This window comes from Pipistrellus kuhlii, unplaced genomic scaffold (assembly GCF_014108245.1).
Source record: "Pipistrellus kuhlii isolate mPipKuh1 unplaced genomic scaffold, mPipKuh1.p scaffold_m20_p_31, whole genome shotgun sequence".
NCBI classification, from domain to species: Eukaryota; Metazoa; Chordata; class Mammalia; order Chiroptera; family Vespertilionidae; genus Pipistrellus; species Pipistrellus kuhlii.
In genome coordinates, this window is record NW_023425531.1 from 5,666,054 (window position 1) to 5,692,506 (window position 26,453).

At 59.8% G+C, this 26,453-nt stretch overlaps 3 protein-coding genes across 8 annotated transcripts; 1 reads left to right on the forward strand and 2 right to left on the reverse strand.

Moving 5' to 3' along the window:
• Positions 1-1,538: 1,538 nt before the first annotated feature.
• Positions 1,539-5,953, reverse strand: POLR3K (RNA polymerase III subunit K). Its single transcript, XM_036460335.2, has 3 exons — positions 5,779-5,953; positions 4,857-4,944; positions 1,539-2,065 (listed from the first exon to the last, which is right to left on the reverse strand). Exons 1-3 carry the CDS (start codon positions 5,887-5,889, stop codon positions 1,938-1,940), a joined length of 327 nt encoding a protein of 108 aa, XP_036316228.1. The 5' UTR covers positions 5,890-5,953; the 3' UTR covers positions 1,539-1,937.
• Positions 5,954-6,101: 148 nt separating this feature from the next.
• On the forward strand, positions 6,102-9,303 carry SNRNP25 (small nuclear ribonucleoprotein U11/U12 subunit 25). The gene is made up of 5 exons (XM_036460340.2): positions 6,102-6,330; positions 8,036-8,126; positions 8,331-8,436; positions 8,705-8,779; positions 8,969-9,303. Exons 1-5 carry the CDS (start codon positions 6,289-6,291, stop codon positions 9,024-9,026), a joined length of 372 nt encoding a protein of 123 aa, XP_036316233.1. The 5' UTR covers positions 6,102-6,288; the 3' UTR covers positions 9,027-9,303.
• Positions 9,304-10,073: 770 nt separating this feature from the next.
• On the reverse strand, positions 10,074-24,711 carry RHBDF1 (rhomboid 5 homolog 1). Of its 6 annotated transcripts, XM_045570295.1 has the most exons (18): positions 24,601-24,711; positions 16,513-16,865; positions 16,137-16,241; positions 15,359-15,572; positions 14,781-14,990; positions 14,584-14,706; positions 14,339-14,496; positions 13,743-13,997; positions 13,533-13,644; positions 13,331-13,405; positions 13,081-13,242; positions 12,206-12,306; positions 12,024-12,087; positions 11,548-11,642; positions 11,282-11,357; positions 11,111-11,211; positions 10,842-10,995; positions 10,186-10,715 (listed from the first exon to the last, which is right to left on the reverse strand). In XM_045570295.1, exons 2-18 carry the CDS (start codon positions 16,839-16,841, stop codon positions 10,296-10,298), a joined length of 2,754 nt encoding a protein of 917 aa, XP_045426251.1. In that variant the 5' UTR covers positions 16,842-16,865; positions 24,601-24,711; the 3' UTR covers positions 10,186-10,295. The 6 variants fall into 6 exon arrangements, with proteins under 6 accessions (XP_036316168.1, XP_045426250.1, XP_045426251.1 ...); XM_036460275.2 differs by lacking the exon at positions 16,137-16,241 and having other exon boundaries at positions 10,074-10,715; XM_045570294.1 differs by lacking the exon at positions 11,111-11,211 and having other exon boundaries at positions 10,074-10,715.
• Positions 24,712-26,453: the final 1,742 nt, after the last annotated feature.

The window sequence follows — 26,453 nt, forward strand, 5'->3', positions numbered from 1 at the left end:
CTATTAGTTTCATGTCATAGATGCTATTCTAAATGAAGGTAGTGAACAATTCTGGGCATGGGTCTTTAATCACCAGAATGAGTACTTCTGCACAAAAAAAATGGCTGTGGTAGAATTGTGAGTCTAAGGTTCAGCATTTTTTATTTTTTATTTTTTTTAAATATATTTTATTGATTTTGTACAGAGAGGGAGAGAGATAGAGAGTTAGAAACATCGATGAGAGAGAGTCATCGATCAGCTGCCTCTTGCACACCCCCTACTGGGGATATGCCCACAACCAAGGTACATGCCCTTGACTGGAATCGAACCCGGGACCTTTCAGTCCCCAAGCCGACGCTCTATCCATTGAGCCAAACCAGTCCCGGCAGGTTCAGCATTTTTAAAAAATCTACAGCTACCGCTCTGGCTGGTATGACTCGGTTGGAGCATCATCCCATACACCAGGAGTCCGTGGGTTCGATTCCCAATCAGGGCACATATCCAGGGTGCGTGTTCAATCCCCTAGTCGGGATGCATTCAGGAGGCAACCATCTCTCTCACATCAATGTTTTTCTCTCTCTCTCTCATCTCCCTTCATCCCTCTCTAAAGTCAATTTTTTAAAAATAAACCTCACCATCAACAAAAAATCCATAGATACTGCCACGAGGCCCTCCAAAAATGTACCAACTTCTACTCCCGCCAGAATGTGAGAATGCCTGTGACCCTCACCAACAGCCTAGTCATTATCAGTGTTTTTTATCTTTGACAATCTGATAGGCAACGATATTTAGTGTTGTTTTTCTGCACTTGGTTGTTGGTGAAGATAAGCATCTTTTCACATACTGACTGGCTGCGTGTTCCGTTCCGTACCAAATAAGTCACATTTCAGTGTGTGCACATGCCGTCTGTGAGAGTGCCTGTGTGAGCACACGTCTGTGCATGTGTGTGCAGGTTCTGTGCGCCAGAACTTCTTGGGCAAAGCCTTGGTACCTCAGAGCTGCAGCTCTCTGGAGTCTGAAGTACCAGGACCGGACTCACAGGCTCAAGCCCAGGAAACACATTATGCATGGTCAGGGACATAGTCACATTTCCAATATTTACATTTCTTATTTTATTTATATTTATTGATTTTGAGAGACATCAGTTTGTTTTTCTGCTTATTTATGCATTCACTGATTGACTCTTATATGTGCCATGACTAGGAATCGAACCTGCAACCTTGGCATATCAGGACAATGCTCTATCCAACTGAGCTTCCTGGCCAGGGCACTAATATTTATATTTCAATCAGCTTGGTCCCCATTTTACCTATTACAAGGACATACTTTTATACTCACTAGAGCCATCCCTGTGCTAGCATCTTTATCATGAGAGCTTCCTTTTGCCTGTCTGTCAGGGTCTCCCTCCACCTTGCTGAAGCTAGAATTTGCTGCCTTAAAACCAACAGACCACACCGCCTGTAACTGGTTTAGTCCTAAGTATAGTAATTAATTTTGGGATCATGATTTGTGGTTTGACATCTACTTCTTAAGTCATTTAAAACACTGAGAAGGCAATATTAAACTTTTCATTTTAATTAAGTATTCAGGATAAATTTTGATAGATAAGTTTGCACTTAACAGTTAAATATTTAGGAACAATTAATGTACTAATTTAGTTTTACTTTATTAGTTATGCATACAATATAAATATTTAAGAGTGTGGGTTAATGGGAAAAGAATGTCAATTGCCCAATAAATGTGAAAGATGAATGAACAGGACCTTAAACAGAGTATAATTAGTTGTGGACAATCTTGCCCACACACAAACTCCCCCTGGACATTAATGAGTTCAGCCACTGATTTGGCAGGCAGGCTATCCATTTCTCCACGCCAGCAAAGGCCCTCGGGACACAAGTGCCTTCTCCCAGCTGGGAACCCCCTGGGGAAAACAGACACCGCACCGCTGGCAGCCTGGCCTAGTCCCTCCAGCGGTGTCCGCACTGCGCGTTGCAGCACTTGTAGAAGGTGGTCATGGGCTCGTCGGCAGAGCGGGTCTGCAGCTGCATGAAATAGGCGCGAGGATGCTCACATTTGGGACACGGCTCTAGAAACAGGAAAAATAAACAAGAGACCCGCATTAAAAAATGTCTGAGACCAACACACCTGCTGGAGGGAGGTGTGAGGCGGAAGGCAGCAAAGACCTTCCTCGCTTATCTGGTGTCCCTGTGCCCTGATAGGAGGTACAAACAGGGGTCTCGTCTCGTTCCCAATGTGCCTCCCGCTGAGGGAATCCAGGAGTTTGAAAACACTCCTCCTCCCCTCCCTGGACCCCACTCTTCCTCTCAAATCTAGCTTAAGGCTGGTTGGAAACCACACAAAAAGTGACTTATGGCTGTTGTGTGAACGACAGGGTCCACACCTGCAGATGCCGCCTCAGAAGTGCATCTCCACCAGCTGGGCAACAGACAAGCCCTCTCAGTCTCCCAGAGGATACCCCTGGGTGACAATCCACTTCCTCTTGTATTGAGAGATCCATCTTGGCAGTTAGTATGTCAGCTGTTCTTACTGAGATCTCACCCTCAGTCCACACCTTGTCAGAGTGCACCAAGACATGTCTTTACCTTCAGTGATCTCACTTTGAGAAACCAACCCCGCTCTTGATGAAAATACCTCCAAACACTCTCAAACCACCATTCTGAACATTTGATACATAACTCATCCTTTTTTTTATTAATATATTGGGTCTAGTAATAATTAATGTCGTTTTTAAACATTCGTTTAAAATCTTGCTTGGCGTTGACTTGTATTGACATAACCTTCAAACACGTGGTATCTACAGAACGTGTGAAGTGCAATTAACAAGTTTTGCTTGAAAAAGTTTGTGTTTGGTTTGGTTTTTGTTGCAAAACTAGGGCTAAGAAGATGGCGGATGAAGAGCATATTTGGCACTGCATGCTTTACGAGTTCCAATTAGGAAGAAAAGCAAGTGAGGCTGCAAAAAACATCTGTAGTGCTCTTGGTCAAGATGCAGTTAGCGCCAGAAAATGCCAGCATTGGTTTGAGAAATTTCGCGAGGGAAATTTTTCGTTAGATGACAAGAGTGGTCGAGGCCGTGTGTCCAATTTTGATCAAGAAGCTCTTCAAGCTCTTTTGGTGCAAAATCCTCAAATTACCCAACAAGAGCTTGCGACAACTTTAAATTGTTCACAAAAAACAATTTCCAATCAATTGCGTGCACTTGGCAAAGTCCAAAAGTTTGGAAAATGGGTTCCTCATGAGTTGACCGACAACAACCGTAATCAAAGAGTCACAATTTGCAGTTCGCTCCTCTCTCGTCAAAACCGTTTGCCGTTTTTAGAGCAAATTGTTACCGGAGATGAAGAATGGGTGCTGTATGTTAATTTGAAAAGGCGGCCTCAATGGTTAGACAAAAATGAGGCTCCGCAGCCCACGCCAAAACCTGATTTGCATGTGAAAAAAGTGATGTTGTGTGTTTGGTGGAATTTTAAAGGAATTCTTCATTATGAACTTTTATCATCTAACCAAACCATTACAAGTGCAGTGTATAGTGCCCAATTGGAAAGGTTAGCCCAAGCTTTAAGAGAAAAAGAACCCACGCTGATTAATCGGAAGGGCATAATTCTTTACCACGATAACGCTCGGCCGCATACTGCAAGAATCACTGCTGAAAAACTGCGCCAGTTGGAATGGGAAGTTCTCCCTCAACCTGCATATTCTCCTGATATTGCCCCTTCCGATTACCATTTGTTTCGTTCTTTGCAAAACTTTCTTCTTGGAAAAAAATTTAATAATGAAGAATGCCTCAAAAATGCATTGACCGAATTTTTTGCATCAAAATCACAAGAATTTTACAACAGAGGGATTAAAATGCTTCCTGAGCGTTGGGCACAAGTAGTAGAAAACAACAGCAACTATATTGTTGATTAAATTTTGTTGTATTGTTTAAATAAATTCGATTTAAAAAAGTATTAGAAAACGACATTAATTATTACTAGACCTAATATTTTTATTGATTTCAGAGAGGAAGGGAAAGGAAGCGATAAAAAACATCAATGATGAGAGTGAATCATTGATTGGCTGACTCCTGCACGCCCCCAACTGGGGACTGAGCCCGCAACCTGGGTATGAGTCCTTGATGGAAATCGAACCCAGGACCCTTCAGTCCACAGGCCAACGCTCTATCCACTAAGCCAAACCAGCTAGGGCTATAATCTATTCTTTAATGGCAAATTCTACCATTGCTAAATTTTTAGCAGATTTGGATGATCGTTTGTCTATAAGGGAAAGAGAGAGTACTAATCATGGCTTAGCTCTTCCTCCTATCAATATTGCTGTGTCTAAGGCTCTCTGTCCTTCTTCAGTCACATCCACCTCTATCAGAAATAAACCAACACTTGGAGTAAACACTTATTTTGCTGAGACTGTAGTTTAATGCTCTCTGGTATTAACTTTTAAAACTCTGCATTAGAACAAAAAGAGTATTTTTTTTCCCCTTAGACTGATTTTTATTCCTCCTGTCATTGTTGCTATCAAAGCTACCACATGTTCAGTGCCCGTTATGTGCCAATCACTGCATAATTCACTTTGTGCTCTCACAATTTGTGAGTATAAATTAGCTCCAGAGGGGTCAAGGGACCCAAGGCCGTAAAACAGTAAGAAGTCACCCTGCGTCTCTAACTCGGGTCTGTGTGACTCCGAGGCTTATGCCAATCTTATCTGTGCAACAAAGTAAGTGATTAAAAAAGCAAATGCGCTTTCTCTCTTTAGAAGCCCACCTCAGACAAGCAGGCACGGGTTCTGACACGGAGCAGCAGTCCGCAGCCTCAGACTCAGACTTAGCCACAGCTCAGTGAGGCACAAGGCCTCCCTCTCACCTGCAGTGGAGTCCACGTTCTCCCAGGCCGCCGCTCCGCCCAGCACGTCATCCACTTCTTTCAGCTTTGGATACTTCCGATTTGTTACCTGCAAACAACAGCAAGCCTTCAACTCTCCGGGTCAGTGGACAGCACAGATCTGGGCCATCAAACCAAACCGCCACACCCGCCCGAGGCGTCTCTCTCCCCGGACATCCCTCCTTCGACAGCCTGGCGAGATGCTAAATGTGAAGACCTAGTGGACTTGAGGCCCTGACAACGGTGCCAGGTGTCGGGAGAGCCGCCAAGAGGCTGGAGTTGCTGGGGCCAAGCAGCACCTCAGCGCATGAAATCAGAGGAGCAAGGCTTGAGAGAGAGTTCGGTGCCAGCTTTTACTCTTGCGCTGGGGACTGCCTGCCTACCCCAGTGGTCGGCAAACTGCGGCTCGCCAGCCACATGGGGCTCTTTGGCCCCTTGAGTGTGGCTCTTCCACAAAATACCACGGTCTGGGCGATTCTATGTTGAAGAAGTGGTGTTAGAAGAAGTCTAAGTTTAAAAAATTTGGCTCTCAACAGAAATTTTAATCGTTGTACTGCTGATATTTGACTCGGTTGACTAATGAGTTTGCCCACCACTGGCCTGGGGTTCTGAACACGGGCGGACTCCTCTGGCTTGGGCGCTAACGGGGCGGCCTGGCCGCCGTTGTGACCACAGCGAAGGGGGCACCTGTGTGAGCACGGAGCCCGAGGGGAGGTCATGGCGATAACCTGGGGTGATGGCACAGGGGAGGGGCCAACGGCCGGATTCTAGGGGGACTCCAAGGTAGAGACGACAGGAAGCAGCTGACAGAACGGGCAGGTGGAGGCGGACCCGGGACGGGGGGCGTGGAGCGCCACGGGAAGCCTGCAAGAGACGCGCGGGCCTCGCCGGGCTCCGGACCCACCTTGCGGGTGATGTTGTGCACGTAGGGGCAGGTGTTGCAGGCGAAACGGTGGCAGCGCTGTCCCTCCTCCACGATGAGCCCGTTCCCGCAGCCGGGACAGAAGAGCAGCATGACCGCCGCCCAGCAGGCTCCCGCAGCCCTGCGGCTCCGCAGGCGCCGACACTAGCCCCGCCTCCAGCTCCCATTGGCTCGGGCCGCCGCCCGCCCTCAGTCCACCAATAGGCACGCCGGCCTCGCGTTCCCAGCGAGCTGTGCGGCAGGTCGCCTCGCCCTTATTGGCTCTCGCGGCAGCCCCGCCCCCACGCGCCCGCTGGCGGAAGTGCGTGCTGCGCTCCCGGGGGTGCGCGCCTAGCTTCGCTCGGGCGGACCGGGCGCTCGGAGCTGCGAGGCGCCCTGGAGGAGGCGGAGGCAGAGGCGGCGGCGCGGCCCGAGGCGCGTGAGGACGATGAGGACGAAGAGGAGGCGCTGCCGCACTCCGAGGCGGTGGACGTGTTCCAGGAGGGTCTCGCCATGGTGGTGCAGGACCCACTGCTCTGCGACCTGCCGATCCAGGTGCGCAGGGGCGTGGGCAGGGCCCGGTGCTGATGGGGCTGCGACCCGGAGGCCTGGCCAGGCACCTCTGGGTGTAAACCGGGGTCTTGACCTGGGCCGGGCCCAGAGTGGGGCAAGCCAGGCCCTCGCCTTGGGCGCTGAATTTAAAAGGCTCCAAAACACCTCCGGCAGCCAGGATGCTTGACTTTTTTTTTTCTTTTTCCGGAAATACGTGACATTTTAATACAGTATGTTTATAACTCAGGTTGGTGTAAAAAAGCCTATGGCAAACAAAATAATAAAGACTATGTCAGTATTACTGGGTTTTCCCATCTCAAACTTCACTGTTATTTTGTCCATCGTGCAGTTTAACTTCTGTTTTCTTAAAAATTTGTATTACTGCCCTGACCGGTTTGGCTCAATGGATAGAGCATTGGCCTGCAGACTAAAGGGTCCCTGGTTCGATTCCTGTCAAGGGCATGTACCTTGATTTCGGGCACATCCCCAGTAGGGGGTGTGCAGGAGGCAGCTGATCGATGTTTCTCTCTCATTGATGTTTCTAGCTCTCTATCCCTCTCCCTTCCTCTCTATAAAAAAGCAATAAAAAAATATATATCTTTTAAAAATTGTCCGGGACCGGTTTGGCTCAGTGGATGGAGCGTCGGCCTGCGGTCTGAGGGGTCCCAGGTTCGATTCCGGTCCAGGGCATGTACCTTGGTTGCGGGCACATCCCCAGTGGGGAGTGTGCAAGAGGCAGCTGGTCGGTGCTTCTCTCTCATTGACGTTTCTAACTCTCTGTCCCTCTCAATTCCTCTCTGTGTAAAATCAATAAAATATATTTTTTTAAAAATTGTATTACAACGTTTGGTATTGCACTCCTGCCAAAACCTTGTCCTGAGGCCCTGGTTTGGGTCCTGATTGGTGATTGGGGCTCAGTATGAAGGGATAAGCACAGTGTTCCTCCTACCCAATCCTGGAGTGAGAGGATCCAGGGCTGTTGGTTCTTGCCTGTTTCATCTTTTTTTTTTAAATATATATTTTATTGATTTTTTACAGAGAGGAGGAGAGAGGGATAGAGCTAGAAAGGTCGATGAGAGAGAAACATCGACCAGCTGCCTCTTGCACACCGCCTACCGAGGATGTGCCCGCAACCAATGTACATGCCCTTGACCGGAATTGAACTCAGGACCCTTCAGTCCGCAGACCGACGCTCTACCGCTGAGCCAAACCGGCTTCGGCTCTTGCCTGTTTCTATGTTCCTTTCTTCTAAGCTTCTGTCTGCTTTGGACTTTATTTTTTTTTTAATATATTTTTTATTGATTTTATACAGAGAGGAAAGGAGAGAGATAGAGAGTTAGAAACATTGATGAGAGAGAGTCATCGATCAGCTGCCTCTTGCACACCCCCTACTGGGGATATGCCCGCAACCAAGGTACATGCCCTTGACCGGAATCGAACCTGGGACCCTCCAGTCCCCAAGCTGACGCTCTATCCACTGAGCCAAACCAGTCCCGGCATGCTTTGGACTTTAAATAGAAAATATGGATGACACATGAGATCAAGGTGCTAAAATCCTGGGAAGCCCTAATGTGTAAGCAAGAATCCCTCCCCGTTCTTGTCCTTCCTAAAACATGGCACCCCATTTTGGACACTCTCAGCTTATTCCTTGGTGTTGTTTGGGGTGTTAAAGGGCCAGGCACTCACCTCCCCCCTTGGTCTTTCCTAGGTTACTTTGGAAGAGGTCAATTCCCAAATCGCCCTGGAATATGGCCAAGCAATGACCGTCCGAGTGTGCAAGATGGATGGAGAAGTCATGCGTAAGTGCTGCCCTCCTCCCTCAGGCCAGGCGGGCTGAGCTGCCACGAGCTGGTCAGTGGAATGCCGAGCGGCCACCCACAAGCCCATCTGCCTGGGCTTGAGCCTCAGTCGCCTTAAACGAGGCTCGACAGGGCTTCTGGGTTCCTCCCAACCGCCCGAGGCCGTGGCCGTGGGGCCTTCTCTCACGGGGCCCCTTGTTGCAGCGGTGGTGGTGGTGCAGAACGCCACGGTGCTGGACCTGAAGAAGGCCATCCAGAGATACGTGCAGCTCAAGCAGGAGCGCGAAGGGGGCATCCAGCACATCAGCTGGTAGGTGGAGCCGCGCTCCTTGCAGCCCTCTGGGAGGATGGTGCGGGACTCCGCAGGAGCTCCGCCCGACCTGTGCTTCTTAACCACCTGGTCTGGGCTACCGCATACGGACTGCAGCGAAGAGCCAGCTCCCTGTCACAGCCCTTCAGACAGGGCTGGCGCTCTCTGCTGAGGAGCTAGGGGCTTCCCTTCTCCCACAGCTTCTGCTAGTGGCCCCCCGTCACGCCGCTCCCCCTGCTCACGGCGCCCCCGAATCCCTCCCGTGCAGGTCCTATGTGTGGAGGACGTACCACCTAACCTCTGCGGGAGAGAAGCTCGCGGAGGACAGGAAAAAGCTCCGAGAGTGAGTTCAGAGGGAAGAAGGGCGGAGGTGGAAGGTGTGGCCTGTGGGAGGCGGGCCCCGCCCCGCCTTGCGTCCTGCGCACCACACTCGTCCCACCTGTTCTGTCTTGGTTCCTCACAAGCCTCAGGTGAGGAGTCGCAGACAGAGCCTTCGGCAGTGAGATACTTTATTCTCCTCCTTCTCTTTCAGCTACGGGATCCGGAATCGGGACGAGGTGTCCTTCATCAAAAAACTGAGGCAGAAATGACCCTCCAAACAAGGACTCGGCCGGCGGCCACGCTCCTCCCCGGCAGGAGGAAGCCTCGGGCGCTGTCCCCTCCTCACGGGAGAGTGTTGAGATGGACTCGCCCTGCTGTGCTCAGCTGGAACCGCCCGTGTGAACCCTGGGCCTGGGGAGTGGGACTGGGTGAGCCAGTGCTCAAGGCCCAAGTTTGACCCCTGCTGGGCCCAAACATCCCACCGGCGGTGGGGCTGGCCCTCTGTACGGAATAAATCTCTCTGCTTTCTAGTTTGAAAAGTCAAAAGGCCACAGTCCCGGGACATGAGGGCCTGGCGCAGCCCCATCATGGGAGGCGAGGGGCAGAGAATGGCCTAAGTCTGATGCCACTCGGCCCTGTTACTATTACTATTACAACGGCGGAGCAGCTGGCTTCTGCACCTGCTTGTGGAGAAATAGCCTGGTGCGAGCACAGCCGTGGACAGGCCTCCGGCCTCCCCACAGGGTCATCTTCCTCCGGGCCAGGGGCAGGGAAAATCCAGCTCCCGAATTTGACAGCCTGCCCCCAACTCCTTCCCCTCCCCCCCTCCCCCTCCTCTTCCTCCTCCTCTTTCTCCCCCTCCACCTCCTCTTCTTCTCCCACTTCCACCTCTTCCACTATCCCGGCACTGGCAAGGGGCCCTTGGCGGAGCTACCTGCCTTCGCACAAGAAGTACCGCTACTGACGTCACAGGGGCCTCCAGCCCGCCACCCTGCTGCCTCCTGCTGGCCGCACCACGCCCACACTTGCACCACAGGGTAAACTGCCGCCTGCTTTCCACACCTGCTCACTGCACCCTGGCCCCTGAGACACCTGATCTACCCGGGATCACGTCCCCTCCCGGCTCCCGGCTCCCGGCAGGGGAGGTGGCCTGGGGCCGGCACTGGTGTCGGGGCCCTGGTAAGTGTGTGCGGGGAAATGTGGCCCCTCATCCTGGGTCTTAAGGAAAGGGGGCAGCGTGGGGCCACCTGGCTTGCGGACCTCACCGGGGGAGGCGTCTGAGACACTTCCTGTCGGGAAGGAGGAGGCAGCTCTGGTCACGTTAGTGGCAGCTAAAACGCTCCCAGTCCATTTATTGGCCACATCATAAGGTGGTCGTCAGGAGACTAGTTAGAAGGTAATCTCGGGAACTAGTGTAATAAATGCCCGGAAGTAAGAGAGGATCCACGGTCTGCGTCCAGGACTCGGCGGGGCGTCCCGGAGCCTGCAGACGGTCTGCCTGGCTCCAGCCCGCTGGAGGCCCGGCCCCCGCACCCCGCTCAGTGGAGCTGGGCGTCCAGCTCGTACTTCTCGCAGAACTTGTCGGTGAAGGGGATGCAGGTGAGGAACTCGCACCACTCGCAGCGCACCGGGTAGAAGTAGAAGAGGACCACCAGGCCGGCCAGCAGGCCCAGGAACACCACCTGGAAGACGATGATCTGGCAGCGCTTCCGGTACAGGTCGAACCTGCCGAAGCTGATGTAGGGCAGGAAGGCGAAGGAGAGGAAGAGGCCGCTGATGAAGCCCGAGATGTGGGCGAAGTTGTCGATCCAGGGCAGCAGCCCGAAGGTGAAGAGGAAGAGCACCACCGCCAGCAGCTTGAAGAAGGCGCGCCAGGGCCGCGCCAGGATCTGCCAGCTCTGGAAGAGCTCCACGAAGAGGCAGGCCAGGATGCCAAACTGCGAGCCGGCCGGGCCCACCTGGGGGGGAGGGGGTGCTGAGCAGGACCCCTGGACCCACCGCCGCCCCGCCTCACGGCCCGGAGCGAAGCAGGACTGAGGAGCCGAGCGGAGACGCTCCGGGGCCGGGTCCCGGGGCGGCCTTACCTCTGCCCGGTACGGCAGGAAAATGGCACTGGCCAGGTTCCCAGTGACGCCACTCAGCAGGTAGATGATGGCTATGCGGTGCCAGCCTGCCAGCTTCTCCAGGTCCCGCAGGACGGTCATCTGGAAGCAGACGGACACCAGGCAGTGCAGGATGCTGTGGAGGGAGGGAGAGGGGGACACTCAGCCGGGAAGGCCTCCCACCACCCCCTGGCCAGCCACTCCTGGGTCCCCGAAACCACCCAGCCCTCGGCCCGCCTGGTGTCACTTGCCCAGCGTGCAAGAAGAGGGACAGCCACAGGCGGTAGAACTGGTCGGGCACCTCGGGGTTGAGGAAGGGCAGGAGCCCGCACACGTCATCCATGCAGTGCACCTGCGCAGAGTGGCCCGTCAGCACGCTCTGAGGCCGGGGGCGAGGGGACGCACACACGCTGGAGGCCTACCTGAGAGCAGAGCGTGGCCTCCTCGTGGAAGTAGCCCCTCATGAAGTCACAGTACTCCCGGGAGGTGATCTCACACCTGCAAGGTGGAGCCCGGCGTGGGGACGTGCAGAGGGGCCGGGCACAGGCGCCTGGCTCCACCAGCCAGGCCTGGGCCTCAGCCCCCTCGCCCATCTTGGTTGGCCCTGGATAAGCCCAGAGCCTTTCTCACCCCACACCCCTTCGTATCCGCCTATTCCAGGACCCGGAGGAGGGCCGAGCTCACCCACCTGCCCTTGGTGCCGATGCAGCAGGGCCGGCCCGTGATGGCGCAGTCCATGTGGGGGTGGTTGGTGTGGTTCCCGGCGCTGCTTTTGGTGCAGATCTGGATCACAGAGGGGATGAGTTGGGCCGGAGCCTCCTCCAGCCCTGTGCCCCCACACCGTGCCCCGGGGACGGGCAGAGATGGACAGGCTCCGACAGTAGAAAGCAGGCCCTGACTGAGCCTCAGCTTTCCCATCTGTCAAACGGAAATTATGTCATCGGACCTCTCAGATCTCCACCAGGTTCTGCTCTGACTACCTGCTCAGAAGCAGGGGGTGGAGGGGCCGGCCAGGCAAAGGCCAGAGGCACTGCGCCTGGAAACAGGTGGCCCCATGATGGGCGTCTTGGTATCACAAACGAGAGAAGTGTGTGTTTCCCCCCCATAATGAGGGTGACACCCCCCCCCCCCCCCCCGCAAAGCCAACCATCTACCCCAGCTCACCGGCCACTTGGTGATGTCATCTGGCCACTCATGGGGGTCCTCGGAGGAGGGCTCATCACACACCCTGCAGGAGCCCAGTGTGCGGTCAGACCCCGCTCTGGGCCCTTCCGCCCAGCCCCACAAGGGGCTACACCTTTCCCCCCACTTCCCAGGGAGGCAAGAGCGGGGCCAGCGGGACTGACCTGGGGTCCTGGTGACAGACAGAGCCAAACTGCCTCTTGTGGCCCGCCAGGTCGGGAGCGCTGGGATGAGAGGGCCACTTCACCCACACCGCCAGCGTGGACTGCGGGGAGAGTGTCAGTGCCGTCAGAGCCCACCCTTCTCACAACAGTCTCCAGAAGGCAGGAGTCCACAGCAAAACCACAGAGAGCCCCCTGAGCCCACAACCCGAAACCTACCCATGCACACTCTGGGAATGTGTGTGCACGTGCGAATGTTTACTGTAAGCTCAAGAGCATCATTCCTATTAGCATAAAATTAAAAACCACCAGTGTCCAAAACCAGGGACTGGCATAAACTTTGGTACCTCCTCCTGAAATGATGTAATGAAAACTTGGGATTTTTTTTGTGTGTGTGTAATTGTTTAGTGTGTGTGTGGGGGGGGGGGGGAATAAGGCAATACCACTTAAGTAAATTCAAGATATGCCCCAAAACAAGACACACAGAAAGCACACCCAAGTCAGAGAGGTCGCAATGGCTGTCTAGCAGTGTTTCCCAAAGTGTGGTACGCGTCCCCCAAGGGGTACAGGAAGAGTTTGGTGGGGGTACGCACTGCACCGTGCTTAGCTGAGCCTAATTCTACGTTCTCATGAGTACGAGGGGTACTCAGCGTTACGAAAATTATAGAAGGGATACACATATGTCAGAAGTTTGGGAAACACTCTACGGGATGGGGGGAGCTGGGGGATGAGAGGTAATGAATGAATGACGAGAGGGACCTTGCACAGAGGCTGGTGTCATGTGCCAAGACAGATAAAGGATAACGGGCCCCATCTGAAGTCCCAGCACAGCCACATCACGGGGCGCAGACGGGGGCTGCCTGCGGGCGGGCACCCACCGAGCACTCCTCCTCCGACGTCTGCACGCAGCCCGACCGGTCGTTGCGCACGCAGCAGGCCGAGTGCTTCTCGCGCTCCCGGGCGGCGCGGATGAGGCTGTCCACCTGCGGGTCCTGGCGCATGCAGGGCGAGAACTTGGCGCCCAGGTGGATGAGCGCCTCCTGCGGGGAGCGAGCGGGTGTGCCGCTGAGGCCGGGCCCCTGCCGGCGCGGGGTCCTCCTCGTCCCACCGCCCTGCCGCCCCACTCACCGAGCTGGGCCCGATCCAGAAGTTCTCCTGCTGCACATACTTGACGTTCTCATAGACCCCGCGGTTCCGCAGCACCTGGGGGGGTGGGGTGGGGGGAGAGGTCAGAGGCCGCCCACCCCAGCCCTTTCCTCCCTAAGCGGGGAGGAGGGCGTCCGGAGCCCAGACTCCGCCGGCCTCGGCGCGGGGAGGGCGCGGGGCTCACCGAGTCCACGGTCTCGTGCTGCGAGAAGCCCACGGGCGCGATGCCGTAGATGCACACGGCGAGGATGGTGACGAGTGAGTGCACGAAGGTGAGCCAGTAGGTGAAGAAGGGCCTGCGGCGGGGGCGGCAGCAGAGGTGGGGGCTCCGACTGGGCCCCCCCACCCCCGGCCCGGAGCCCCGCCCGCCGTGAGGCACCCCCGCCGCGCCCACCTGTGGTCATCCATGTCCTCGATCTGGCGCTTGACGTAGCTGTCGATGCGCTTGCGGTAGGTGCGGTTGGTGAGGCGGCCCACCATGCCCAGCCCGTACGGCCGCTTCTCCCGGGCGAAGAACCTGCGCACCGGCATGGCGATGCGCTGGCCGCGCCGCTGCCCCGCGGCGCTCACCACCTCCTGCCGCAGCCGCACCTTGGGCTGCGGGGCCGCCGCGCCCTCCTTCTGCTTCCGCCAGCCGCGCTCCAGGGGCCTGGTGGGGGGCGGGGGGGGGCACAGTCACCTCCCGCCCCAGCCGGTCCGCTCCCAGGCGGAGGTGAGACGCTGGGCACCCGCCCCATCACCGGTGAAGAGCAATCCGGAGCCCCTCCAGATGGCGGGGAGGGGGCCAGACCTGTGAGCGGCCCCCGGCCTCCCCGCTGCATCCGACCAGCCGAGGGCTCTGGGGCCGCGCTCCTGGTCTGCAGGGGGCCTGGGTCCCCGCACAGGAGCCATGTAGACCCCTGCCCTCAGCCCCCAGGCGGTCCTGCCCCGGGGCCCCCGCTGCTCCTGCCCTCGGACCCCCCTCCCTGCGCCCTCGCCGCCGCCACTCACATCATCAGGTGGCTGCGCTCCAGCTCCGAGCGGTCCAGGGCGCCGCCCGTGAGGTCCGCCTGGTCCGGCGCCTTCTCCCAGTCCTTGAGCGCCGCCTCCGAGGGGGACTCGAACACCTCGTCTGGGTACGTGGACAGCTCCTCGTGGAGGACACCTTCCTGAGCAAACACGCGTGGTCAGCGCGAAGGCACGGACGGAGGACGGAGGCTGGAGGGCATGGAGGCCCCGCGGCCGGCCTCTCTTACCCGGGCGAAGAAGGACGTGTCCAGCTCCTCGGGGAAGTCCGCCGTGTCCTCCTCCAGGAAGCTGGCGGGGGTGAAGCTGCGGCGCTGCGCCCGGCGCAGGGTGCCGTCCCGCCCGGAGCGCCCCTGCCGGCGAGGGGGTGAGCGTGCGGCCCGCCGCGGGGTCCCCCCGCTGGCCCCCTGCCCGGCCCTGCGCCCACCTTCACCAGCGCCGCGGCCGCGCGGAAGCTCATCTTGGCCACAGACTCACGCTTGCGCCTCCGCGGGAGCCGGTTGAAGCCTGAGCGGGAGCTGGAGAAGGAGCAGAGGGAGGCGGCGCCGGGGGTGACGGGCGTGTGCGGGGTGCTCAGGCCGTCCGCGGTGTCATCCGCCATGCGGAAGGCCCGGCCCCGGGCCAGGGGGTCTATGATCTAGTGGAGGGGAGGAGACGCAGGAGTGGGGGGGCTAGGTCGTCACCCCGAAGCTCCTTCCCCGCCTTGTGGAGAACACAGCGGGTACCTGCACAGCGATGGGTACCACCCCCCACCGTACCGCACCCACAGGCGTCCCTCTCCCCACCTGCTGTTCACCCCGGGGTGCTCTCCCATCCAGAGCTGGCCCGGTGGTACATCCCAGCCCCCTTCCCAGACAGTGTCTGAGGTGTCTTTACGGGACACCTGACCCTCCTCCCAGACCATGAGCTCCCAGGGACCTCCTTGGCTCCGGCTGGCTGTGTCCCCAGCCCCAGCCCAGGGAAGCAGAGAGGGAGGCCTTCGGGGGCCGCAGGGGGCGGGCATACCTTCTGCATGCCCAGCTGGCATGGCCCCACATACAGCGGCGGGGGCGTCTCCGTGCTGGTGAGCGACACGTTGTCCTGGCTGGGCAGGTCCAGCTCCCGGATGACCTGGGGCTTCAGCTTCCCGTAGCGCTGGCTGCAGTGGCGGATGCTCTTGCGCTGCCACTTCTGGGTGCTGTCACTGTCCTTGCTCACTCCGAACCAGTCCGCGGTGCCCCTGCCGTGGGAGGGACTCAGCCGGGGGGCGCCGGCCCTCACCCCTCCCAGCGGGGGCCCCAGAGCCCTCCTCCTGGGCAGCATGCTCCACCCCACGCCTCCGGTCACTCCAGGATCTGGGGTCCAGTGGGCTGGGTCCAGTGAAGAGGATGCGTGGGTTCCAGCCCTGGCCACCCCCTAACGCTGAGCCAACTCCCAATGCCCACGAGAACGGCAGGTAACAGGCCTGTCCGGGTGAGTCTTTTACCCGGACTCACACCCCATCCCTGAGAGGGGGTGTGTGGGGAGACACTGAATCCAGAGACGGTGCTCAGAGCTCAGCCCTCCGCTCAGCCAGAGAGCTCCGCCCTGGGCAGCAGTTTGACCTTTAACACCACAGAACCCAACACATGGGAGATGCAAGCCCAGGCAGGTTGCCCACAGCCCTCGGACATGCAAGCAACACACTGCCAACGCCCGCTGTGAGGAGCCCAGGGGATGCACACCGTGCTGGCAGCTGCCAAGAGGTCCCAAGCCATGCACGTGCCAGGCCAGCCCATGCTCACACACTCACACCCGCAAGTACCTGAGCAGGGACCGCGAGAGGGACCGGCGCTGAGGGAGGGCCCTGCGGGCTGCAGGGGAGCCCAAGAGGGGCAGCGTGTGGACACGCCCAAAGCGCACCTGTCGGCTGTTCGGGGACCAGAGCATTGAGGTGGGGGAGACAGAGAAGGAGAGAGCAAGTGCTGGGGGAGCAGAGAAGGGTGGCAGGTGAGAGGGGTCGGTCCCCCAGAGCAGGAGGGGGGAGGGTGACGTGGGGAACAAGACCAAGGAGAAAGCTGGGACAGGAGAGGCCCTGCCCTGCTCCCAGCCTCGGCGGCACCCAAAGAGGAGCCTGTATGCCTGCCTCTGGCCCCCCAGCCCCAGCCCGCACCCCGGAGCAGCCGGGGCAGGGCCAGTACCTGCGGATGGTCTGCGTGATGGATGTCTGCCGATGCAGCACCGGCCGCGGGGGCTCGTGGTAAGGCGAAGGGACGTGGGCGGTCTCAGCCGGCATGCTCACGCTCCGCAAGAAAGCCTGGCGTCTCGGGGGCTGGGTGACGGGGTCGTGGTGAGCGGGCTGGGCCGGATGGACCCACAGCCCATGCTGGCCAGGGCCGGCCGGCAGGGAGCCGGGATCCTCGGCCGCCACAGCCGCCGCCGCCGGCACCACGGCTGGGATGTCCAGCTTCAGCCAGGGGGGCTTCTTGCGCTGCAGGCTGCTCGTGCTGTCCCTGCGGGCCTCGCTCATGGTTCCGGGGGCAGCAAGGCGGGCCTGCGGGTGGCAGAGAAGGGTGGGAGGTGAGAGGTGTCTGAAGGTGCCTTGGGCCCAGACCCAGGAGTAAGGAGAAGCAGTGGTAACCCCATCAGGGTGGTCAAGATCCGGCTGCTGATGTCCTGTGTGCTCAGCACTGCCGCACGCACTCAGTCCCTGCTTTGTTCATCCTGGCAGACATTGCTGTCCACATGCCAGGTCCTCAGACAACGTAAATTCGTGTGACAAATACTGCAGCACCTACTATGAGTCACTCCTAAGTGCTTGGGACACATTAGTGGAGAAAAAGAAGAAACTAAAAACAGATAAAATCCCCACCTTCCTGGAGCTTACAGTCCAGATAAGCAATCTAAGTATATAAAAGCCCAAGTGATCAGCCTACTGGTAGCTATGACACACACTGACCACCAGGGGGCAGGCGCTCAATGCAGTAGCTGCCGAGCTACAGTGACTTGGCAGCTGCGGTTCTCCAGTGATGCAGAGGGAACCAGAGAGGAAGGAGCCCGATTCTGGGGTATGTCACCCGAGAACCACCCTCTCGCAATACGGGACCCCTCGGGGGATGTCGGAGAGCCGGTTTCAGCCCAATCCCTGCAGGCCAGGCCAAGAGACCTGGGCCTCTCGTGAATCTATAAGTAGGTATTTTGTTTACGGGTGCAAAGTGTGACAGGGACAAAATCAGCACATTACAGTTGCCGAGCACAGTGATGCCTCCTCCTTGTGAGGTGACATCTTAGCAAAGGCTTGAAGGAGGTGATCAAGTTAGCAAGGTTTGGGGGTGGGGGTGGGGGGGAGGAGGTGACAGGAGGAGGGGTTTGTTCCAGGCACAGGGAACAGCCAGAGCAGAGATCTGAGTGAGCCTGAGGGCACTGCCAGGTTGAGGAGCTCACCCATCCGCACATGGCACATCTGAGACCTCACCCTCTAACGGCCATGCCATCTGCTCCAGAGATAGAGGCTCTGCCTGCTATGCCCACAGGTGGGGTCTGCGAAGGCTCCAGGTCACAAAGGAGAGGCCACGTGGCTTCCCAGGGTCTGAGAGCTGTTGCCACAAACAGGAACCTCCTGAAAACCACCTGGGCACAGGCGCTGCCATGACCACCAGGGGGTGCCATGCGCCCATAAATACCAACAAAAAAGGCTCAGCCCTGGGAGGGCTGCCGGTCCAGCTTCAAACCTAAGAAGGAGACCCACCCCCAAACCTGTCGCTTAGGCGCAGGGTAAGGCCAGGCCCCAGAGCAGAGGCCCGGGCCGGATGTGAGCCGCCTCTGCCTGGCCTCCTAACCGTGAGGCAAAGGTCACAGGACCATGGCCGCCTCAGCACCCTGTGTCCCCCTATACAAAACGTCACTTTCAGGACAGATCCGAGCCTTCCTTCCCAAAGGACCACACAGGACCTGAAAACAGGGGATCCAAGAGTGAGAGGGTTCCCTGAGCACAATGGGGGACATGGACACCAGGGGAGTGGCTGAGCAATACCTAGGGCAGAGACTCCAACATTCCTCAGAGAGCTCCAGACCCCGACAGGTCTGTAACCCACCCACCAACACCCCTCCGAGCCTCCCTCCCAACTGCTCGGAGTAAATATAGAGGAAGTCCCGCCCGTACCTTAGAAGTACGGAAACGGAGGCCTGAAGAGGCCGGATGTGCCCAAAGGCACTTATTCACCATCACTGGGGACAGGCCTGGGATGCCGCTCACACCCAGTAGGAGACTGGACTTACACACAGAGGGACCAGGTCTGCGCTCAGAGCAGCTCTGGCTCTCGAGAGACGCGCTTGCTCAGGGAGGCAGGACGCCCCACCGACAGGGACAGGCCCAGGACGGTTCCCACAGGCCACTGTACTACCCAGACCAAAAACAGCCTGGACACTGCCCACAGCTCCTCCTGGCCCTGTGTCGACTGGGGCCAGGCCAGGATGTGGCTGGCAGCTCCTCCTGGCTTTATACCAAGCAGGGCTGGGCCCAAAATACTACTCAGTTCCTACTGCCTCTGCCCTGACCAGAGCCAGGACACAGCTCACAGATCCCATTGCCCCCTGTGTGACACTACTCACCACTCCTACCCAGTCAGGGACAGTCCCCGGGCACCTCACAGCTCCCACTTACGCTGCACCAACCAGGAGCCGGCTGGTGGGACGGAGTCCTTCAGGGATCCTCCTCTAGCTGACTCTGCACCCAGGGGTCTTTCCATTCATGCAGCCCCTGAGCCAAAGCCCTGTGCTCGGTCCTCACCCGTCTGGTACAGAGCAAGGGCTGAAGCACTTGTTTGCACATCACTGGATGCCTTCTGGGCACCCTGCCTATGCTGATCCTCACAGTGTGGGTCAGATGGATGGGGCCCTGCAGGGGTCGGAGGCAGGCAGTGGGGAATGGGGGGGAGACAGTGTCCAACATGAAGGCATCCTGAGAATGGGTCTCTCGGAATTGAACCAGGAGATGGGCACTCCTCACACCACAAACCCAGCCCAGACCCGTGTGTTCCCTGACAGGGTCAGCACCCGCCAGCCCTCCCTTCGCAGATCCCCCCGTTGGTGAGGCAGTGACTGGGAAGGGCAGCGCTGGCTCTCAAGCACTGGTGGCGGGATCTGGGACAATATCAGACAGACATGACCAGATAGGGGCTCCCGGAACCTGCAGTGCCCTGACAGCACCCCCAGGGTGCCCTCGGAGCCCGGTCAGGCCACGCCTGCCACACAGGGATCCAGGTGATGGGACCCCAGAGGTAATGCGGGACCCTGGGGGGCCTTGTGGGGAGAGACCAAGCCGGATGGGAGCCCCCTGAGCGTTTCAGGTGGGGCAGCTGCACTGGCTTCGGTGTGTCCCTGCCACCCAGCCCCCAAGTGCCTCAGGTAGCCTCAGTGTGCTCTCCTGGAAAACGGGCCGATACCACGGCGGAGCCATGGTGAGGCCCAGAGAGGAATGGTGCTGGGGACCCACAGGCTGGGTGCTGGGAGCGGGCCCTCCGTGCCTCCCCAGCAGGCCTGGCACTCCTGGGTGATCGGCTGGCTCTCCGCTCTGCAGTACAAGGCGTCTTTGCCAGCTTGTTGACTGTCTCACCCACCACACACATCCTTGACTCTCCATGGCTCCCCCTGCCCCCACGGCCTCTCCTGACACCTGGCCCCCTGCCATCCCAGGGCCCTGCCTCGCACGCACACGCACTCTGCCAACCCTCCAGCATGTCCCGGGGCCGCAGCCAGTCAGGCTGCCGCACCGGCCGCCCGGAGTCCTTCGCCGTGTGCTGTCCTCTCTGCCGGAGCACTGGGCACTCTGGGGCACAAGCTGGCAGGACCGGTCCCCGTGGTCTGGGTGATGGGGGAGGAGGGGACCGCATGCCCAGGTCAGAACAGCACAAAGAGGTGGAAGGGGGTGGGGAGCAGCACAGGGCGCGGCACAGGCCCACAGTCCGTCCAGGAACACAGGAGCCCCTCACGATGGAGGCACCGCTCCCTGCCGGCACACCCCGACCTCCCGGTGTCCCTTGCCCCCCTCAACTCCCTCCTGTGCGGGGGCAGAGGCAGGAGGGGGCTCTGTAACCCACGCAGCTGCAGAACGCCCAGCCTACCCTACCCCTGTGTGCCCAGTTCCCATCTGGGCTCCAGTGGGTAGGGTTCTCAGGGGGCTCCCCACTAGGACCCAAGGGTGTGGGGGAGGGCAGGCCCAGGCGGACAAAGAGTCGGGAGGGGAGGGCACGGTGCCCGCCAAGAGGAGACAGTGGCTCAGTGTCCAGCCTCCCCCGGGCGCACAGTGGGCTCTTGTTCCCAGCAGCCCCTCGTGGTGGAAATCCCGACAGCATCTCCGCTCTGCCGACCCCTCCGCGCGGGAGAAACCACAGTCAGGGGCAGCCTGCCGGCCGGGGTCACACAGCATCTGAGTCACTGGCCACACCCCCGCTGCCCACCCGGCCGGCCCGGCCCAGCAGGAGACACCCCAAGGGCAGCTGGGAGTAAAGCAAGGATTGCTGGCAAAGCAAATGCCAATGGCGGGGACCCAGCCCAGCAGGGGGCGCACAAAACCACACTGCACCCGAGGCCCTTCGAACAGCCAGGAGAAGTGAGGCTGAGGGAGGAGGGCCCAGTCACAGGGCCCCTGGGCTGCTTTAGCGGGACCTGCTGTAGCCATCGAGCCGAGGGCGGGTGGGGCGCAGGGGGAGGTCCCCCTGACCCCGGTTCCCGCTGGGGGGCTGACTAGGGGTCCTTCAGGCTGGCACTGTGCAAGGTGCAGGGGTACCTGCTCAAGAAGCAGAAAGGCTGGCGATGCCAGCTGGCTCCGGCTCCAGGGGGCATCCTGACGAGGCAGCCAAAGGACGGGGAGCCCAGGGTGAGGGGGCCGGAGCCTGCGCCAAGAGCGGGAGCCGCTGCGGGAACGGGGGACGGAACCCTCAGGATGCCGCCGGGAAGGCTCCGGCCCAGAGGCAGGAGGAGACCGGGAGAGGTTCCGGCCCGCCCAGGCCTGGCCGGCGGCCATGGCGATGTGAAGCTGGATCCTCAGGTGTGAGCAGCAGCCACCGCGGCCCTCCGGCCTTCCCCGCGCCCTCGCAGGACGATGCTGGCAGAGGTCGCTGAAGGCCAAGTGGATGATGGCCCAGCCCCAGGGCCAGACCTGCCAAGCCTGGGCTCCCGGTCCTGCCCAGCCCGGCCCCGGGAGCCGCCCACCACTGAGGTCAACTGGAGCAACGGGCCCCACCCGGGACACTTGCCCCGACGTGTCCCCAGCTCACCTGAGCACAGTCCCGGGAGAAGCCAGCTCCTCCAGCCTCCCCCCCGGAGCCCTGATCGCTGACCCCCACCCAGATCTCCCCGGGAGCGGGGACCAGCAGCTGCTGGCAGCCTGGAGTCCCCTCCTTCTCCACCACGTGCTCCTGGGCGGCAAAGTGAGGGCCACCGGTCTGAGCTTCCCATCATGGGAAGGACATGGGCAGACCCAACCCTCCCAGCTACCCCTCTACCTTTCTTGGAAGAAATGAGGTGCGGGGGCAGAGTGGGGGGGGGGGGGGCAGACAGGCCAATAGCCTGCGGGGCACCCTCTTCCCGTCAGAAGGAGGGCACGTCAAACCCTGCCTGCCCCTGTCACCGCCGCCTCCCATCACCCCAGAGGGGCATGCAGAGGCCAATAACAGGACCAGAGTCTTCCGCTCCAGGGGCCTGGCCTGGGAGGGTGGGACCAGGGCAGGAAAGGAAGCACCAGCCCTGGGTGGGAGGTACTGTCCCAGGCTCAGCGGGCATATACGGCCCAGGGGTTACCAACACCGGGATCAAGCCTCTAACCCCGCTGGGTCTGACAGAAGCAGATATGACCCAGGGATGGGGAGCACCGAGGCTCAGAGAGGTCAAAGGTCCCACCTGTGCATGCCACAGTCAGCAAGGGGTTAGGGGCAGGGACATAGCAATAGCAATTCCGGGCGTGACAATCCGGAGTCTCACGGGGTGAAATCAGCCCCTCAGACTGCAGGGAGAAGGTCCAGATCGCATCCACACGTCTGGTCACCAGGCAAAGCCCCCAGCAGAGACCACACGGTTCTCTCTGGTGCCCACACACGGTCAGGGCTTAGCTACACCGTCCCAGAGCACAGCGGCTGCTGGACAGTGCCGGAGAGGCCCCGAGGGGAAACCGAGTCCCCGGAGTCTGTGATCAGAGCAGAAATGGCTTCAGTAGCACTATCCTGACCACCTGCTTCAAACCAAAGATCCCTGACCGACCTGAATTATCACAGGCCTTGGAAGGGGATCGGTGTCCATCTTACAGATAAGGAAACAGGCTCAGAGAGCCAGTCAGTGCCCAGTGCTGATGCCCCTGGCTCCTGCAGCCTCTGAGGGGGTTTAAAGCCGGGGCCATGCCAGCCCAGGAGCTGGGTGCCTGCCTCGCCGGCCCTGCCACACCCCCAAAGGTGAGGGGCAGACCTCAGGGTTCCTCAGGGGGTGCGGGCTGTCAGGCCCCTCCTTGCCCTCACTCCACCTTCTGCCACCCGGAGCACCTCAGTTCAGGGGGGAGGAAGTCACCCACAAACACACCCAACCCAGAAAGCAGGCAGAAGCCAGGAATCCGATCCTTGGACAGAAAGTCGATCCCGTTACAGACACCAGAGAGAGGGAATCGGAGCTGGCATGGAGGAGCCCTTCACATCCGGGGAGAGCAGCAGTGGGGCGGCAGTGGGGGGTACCCTGAGCAGCAGTTGGAGCTGAGAAGACCCTAGGGGGACACAGGGGCCAGTCCCCACCATCCTCAGCTCCAAAAGGCAAGGAGACCTGGGTGATTCCCTCTGAACCAAGGGTGCCCCTAGAATGCATGCTCCCCAGGACAGAAGCCTGTCTGGCCAGCACTCTGAGGCCGGGTGAGGAGCGTGGGTCACAGCAACGCTCCAGGGCCACTGGCCTTGGGCAGCCCCTCTGTGCAGCGGGAGGCCCATCAGCTCCTGGAGGGTTCTGGGAAGGGGCCTGGGCCCTGACACCTTCACTCTGAGGCCACTTGACTCCTTAACCCCATACTGGCCCCTTTCCGGTTCTCAGGGAAAAGGACCCAGATAGCCCAGAGCAATTCCTGGTGGCAGGGGGCTCCGCCTCAGGAACCTCTTGGGCCCCAGCCAGCTGCCTGGTTCCCAACTTCCTCTCAACCTCTGGGTGGGGGGTAGGGGGCTGAGGTTGGTTCTATGGGGGTGGAAGGAACCCAGCATATAGCTGGGCCAAACCTGAAAAGCCAGTTTCATCCTGAATCTTCTCTGCCAGGAAGTCCCAAGAAGGGGGGGGGGGGGGGGGGGGAGAAAGAGGGGCGAGAATGGGGGCCTTTCCTGGCACAGAGCTAGAGGGCCTCCAGACCCAGGCCTCGCCCACCCAGCCAGACACACAGCACACAGCCCGAGCACACACATAGCAACTCTGGTCAAGAGCATCTGGGCCTTGGGCAGGCATAGCTGGGGGCCCCTGCCATTCCCCACAGACATGTCCCCAGCAGGTCAGCCAGCCAGGCCCCATCCCCTGCCCTCAGGAGCTGGGGCTCCTCCATCTCCCCAACTCCGCAGCCAAGGGAAGGCCTGCTTCAGGGCACCGGGTGGCCTCGGGCTCAGCCCTGGCTGCTCCTGGCCGCTGGGCACAGGGTAGGGTGTCTGTGGGAGTGTTCCCACGGCCCTGAGTTTCCGTGTTTACTGAGGGGGACACAGGGGCCAGTCTCCACCATCCCGAGCTCCACGGCTAATGTGACTCCCATCCCCAGGGAGCGCAGCTGGAACCGGGATGATCCCAGCAAGTTCCACCCTCCGAGCTGGAGTTTCAGCTTGGGAGACACCACCCACCGGCGGTGGCCGGGACGGAGAGCCTGCGGGGGGAGGGCGCGCCTCGGGGGAGCCCGGAGACGGCCCGCACTGGAGCCGCCGGCTCCCGGGACCCTCAGCTGTCGGGCGGGGGCTGGAGCCGCGCTGTCCGGCCGGGCAGCCCGCCGGGACGCGCTAATCCGGCCGCGGCTATTTTTGCGAGCGCCGGGCTGGAATCCGGGCTGGGCCGCTCCGCGGGCGGCCCGGGGAACTCCGGGCAGGAAAGTTCGGGCGCCTCGGGTGGGCACCGGCCCGGACCCCGGACCCGGGCCCCGATCGGCAGCCCGAAACCGACCAGGCTCCGGCCGCTCGGAGCGGCGCCGGCAGCGGCGTGCGGAGGACCGGCCCGCGCGCAGCGGATGTGGCTCCGGAGCCGCCCGGCCTGCGCCCCGCGCCCCGCGCCCCGCGCCCCCCGCCGCGCTCACTCACCGCCGCCGCCGCCCGGGGTCCTGGGGTCCTGGGCCTCGGGGAGGGGCCGCCGCCGCCGGCCGGGAGGGCTCCCGCGCCGAGTCCCCGCCCGCGCGCCCGCCCGCCCGTCCGGCCGGCCCGCCCGCCGGGAATGCCAGGGCGCGAGGGGCGTGCGCCGGGGGCGGGCCCGGAGGGGCGGCCGCTCTGACTCAGGGCTCTGGAATGCGCGGCCCGCCCGCCCGCCGTCACCTCCTCCGGGAAGCCGGCCGCGCTCCTCTCTCCCTGCTGGCTGCGGGTGCACCTGTGGCCGGGGCCGGGGGTCGTGAGCGCCGCCGCTCTGGACGGAGGACCTGGGGCCCAGCTAGACGGAGACTAACGGTCAACTGCAGACCTGGCTTCTCAGCCTCTCCCTCACCAGAGTGACTCCTGACCTTATCCTGCCTAGACTTGTGCTCCAGAAAGCCGGGGGGATGGGATAACATACGACAGTGTCCCTGGATGTCCTGTAACCAGACCAGGACATCCCCCAAAGCACACACTGACATCACCTACCTACACTCCCCCAGGCCCACATGAGCGCTCACGCTGTCTCTGCACACACTCACACTCATACACACCCGCTCATGTATTCATGCACACAGTCATGCTCGCATATTCATTCACACACACCTGTTCACACATTCACATACATGCACCTACTCTTACATACAACAAACACTGTCATGCCCACTCTCACATTTACACGTGTGCACATACCACATTAGACAATTCCACTCATGTGTGTACACACCCATGCACACCCACACTCACTAAAGGCAGGAGCAGAGTTCCCTGGCCTCTGCTCCCCACCAGGAACCTGCTCTCCCACAGGCACTGCCCGCCGGCCTGAGCCTACAGCTGAACCCCGGGAGCAGAGCGGCTGTGCAGCCTCTGGCGTCCACTCTGTGCTCCCGCCGTCAGGGCTCACCCACCGCCCTGGTGGGCTCATCCCTGCACTCTGAGCCACAAAATGGCCCATCTGCTCCCAGGCCAGTGGTCGGCAAACTCATTAGTCAACAGAGCCAAATATCAACAGGACTACGATTGAAATTTCTTTTGAGAGCCAAATTGTTTAAACGTAAACTTCTTCTAGCGCCACTTCTTCAAAAGAGACTTGCCCAGGCCGTGGTGTTTTGTGGAAGAGCCGGGCCAAAGAGCCGCATGTGGCTCGCGAGCTGCAGTTTGCTGACCACGGTCCTAGGCTAAGTCTGCTGGTGGGAATTCCCCAGCATTCCTTCCTCTCCCCTGACACTGAAGGAGTTGGTGAGTCCTCGTCACCCAAAGACCAGGGAATGGGGGAGGGTGCCGACAGCAGAGTGTAAGCAGGAGCTGGGAGTGGCGGAGGGGTGCAGACTCCCCTGGGTGCTTGTTGCTACAGTGGTGGTCTCCCTCTTTTCCTCCGAGAAAACAAAACTGGGGCCACCAGAAGTCAGAATACCAGGAGCACATAAGGCCCCGCAAGCCTCAGAGCGCCCACATGTGTGTCCACGGGCCCCTGGCTGGTCTGGGACCAGGGGGCACCTCCCTCTCTGTGCCCGCCGGCTGCCTGCACACGTCCAGCTGCTCCGTGGCTGCGCAGAAGGTGAAGCTGACAATGGGAGGTAGCAGCCACCTTACAGGTGGGCCGGCCGTCGCCTGGGCAAGGGACAGAGCCCTCTGGCTGCACCCTCACCCAAACCATGGAGCAGTGGTGGCTGCACGTTCCGGGTCCTCTGTGAGCACAGGCCTGTCAGCGTGATTCTTAGCTGCGGGGACACAGGGGGAGCTGCGGAGGGGCCAGGGGGCTCCTTCACAAGCGGAGGGAGGCGACTGCAGCTGCCCTGGGGACACAAGGC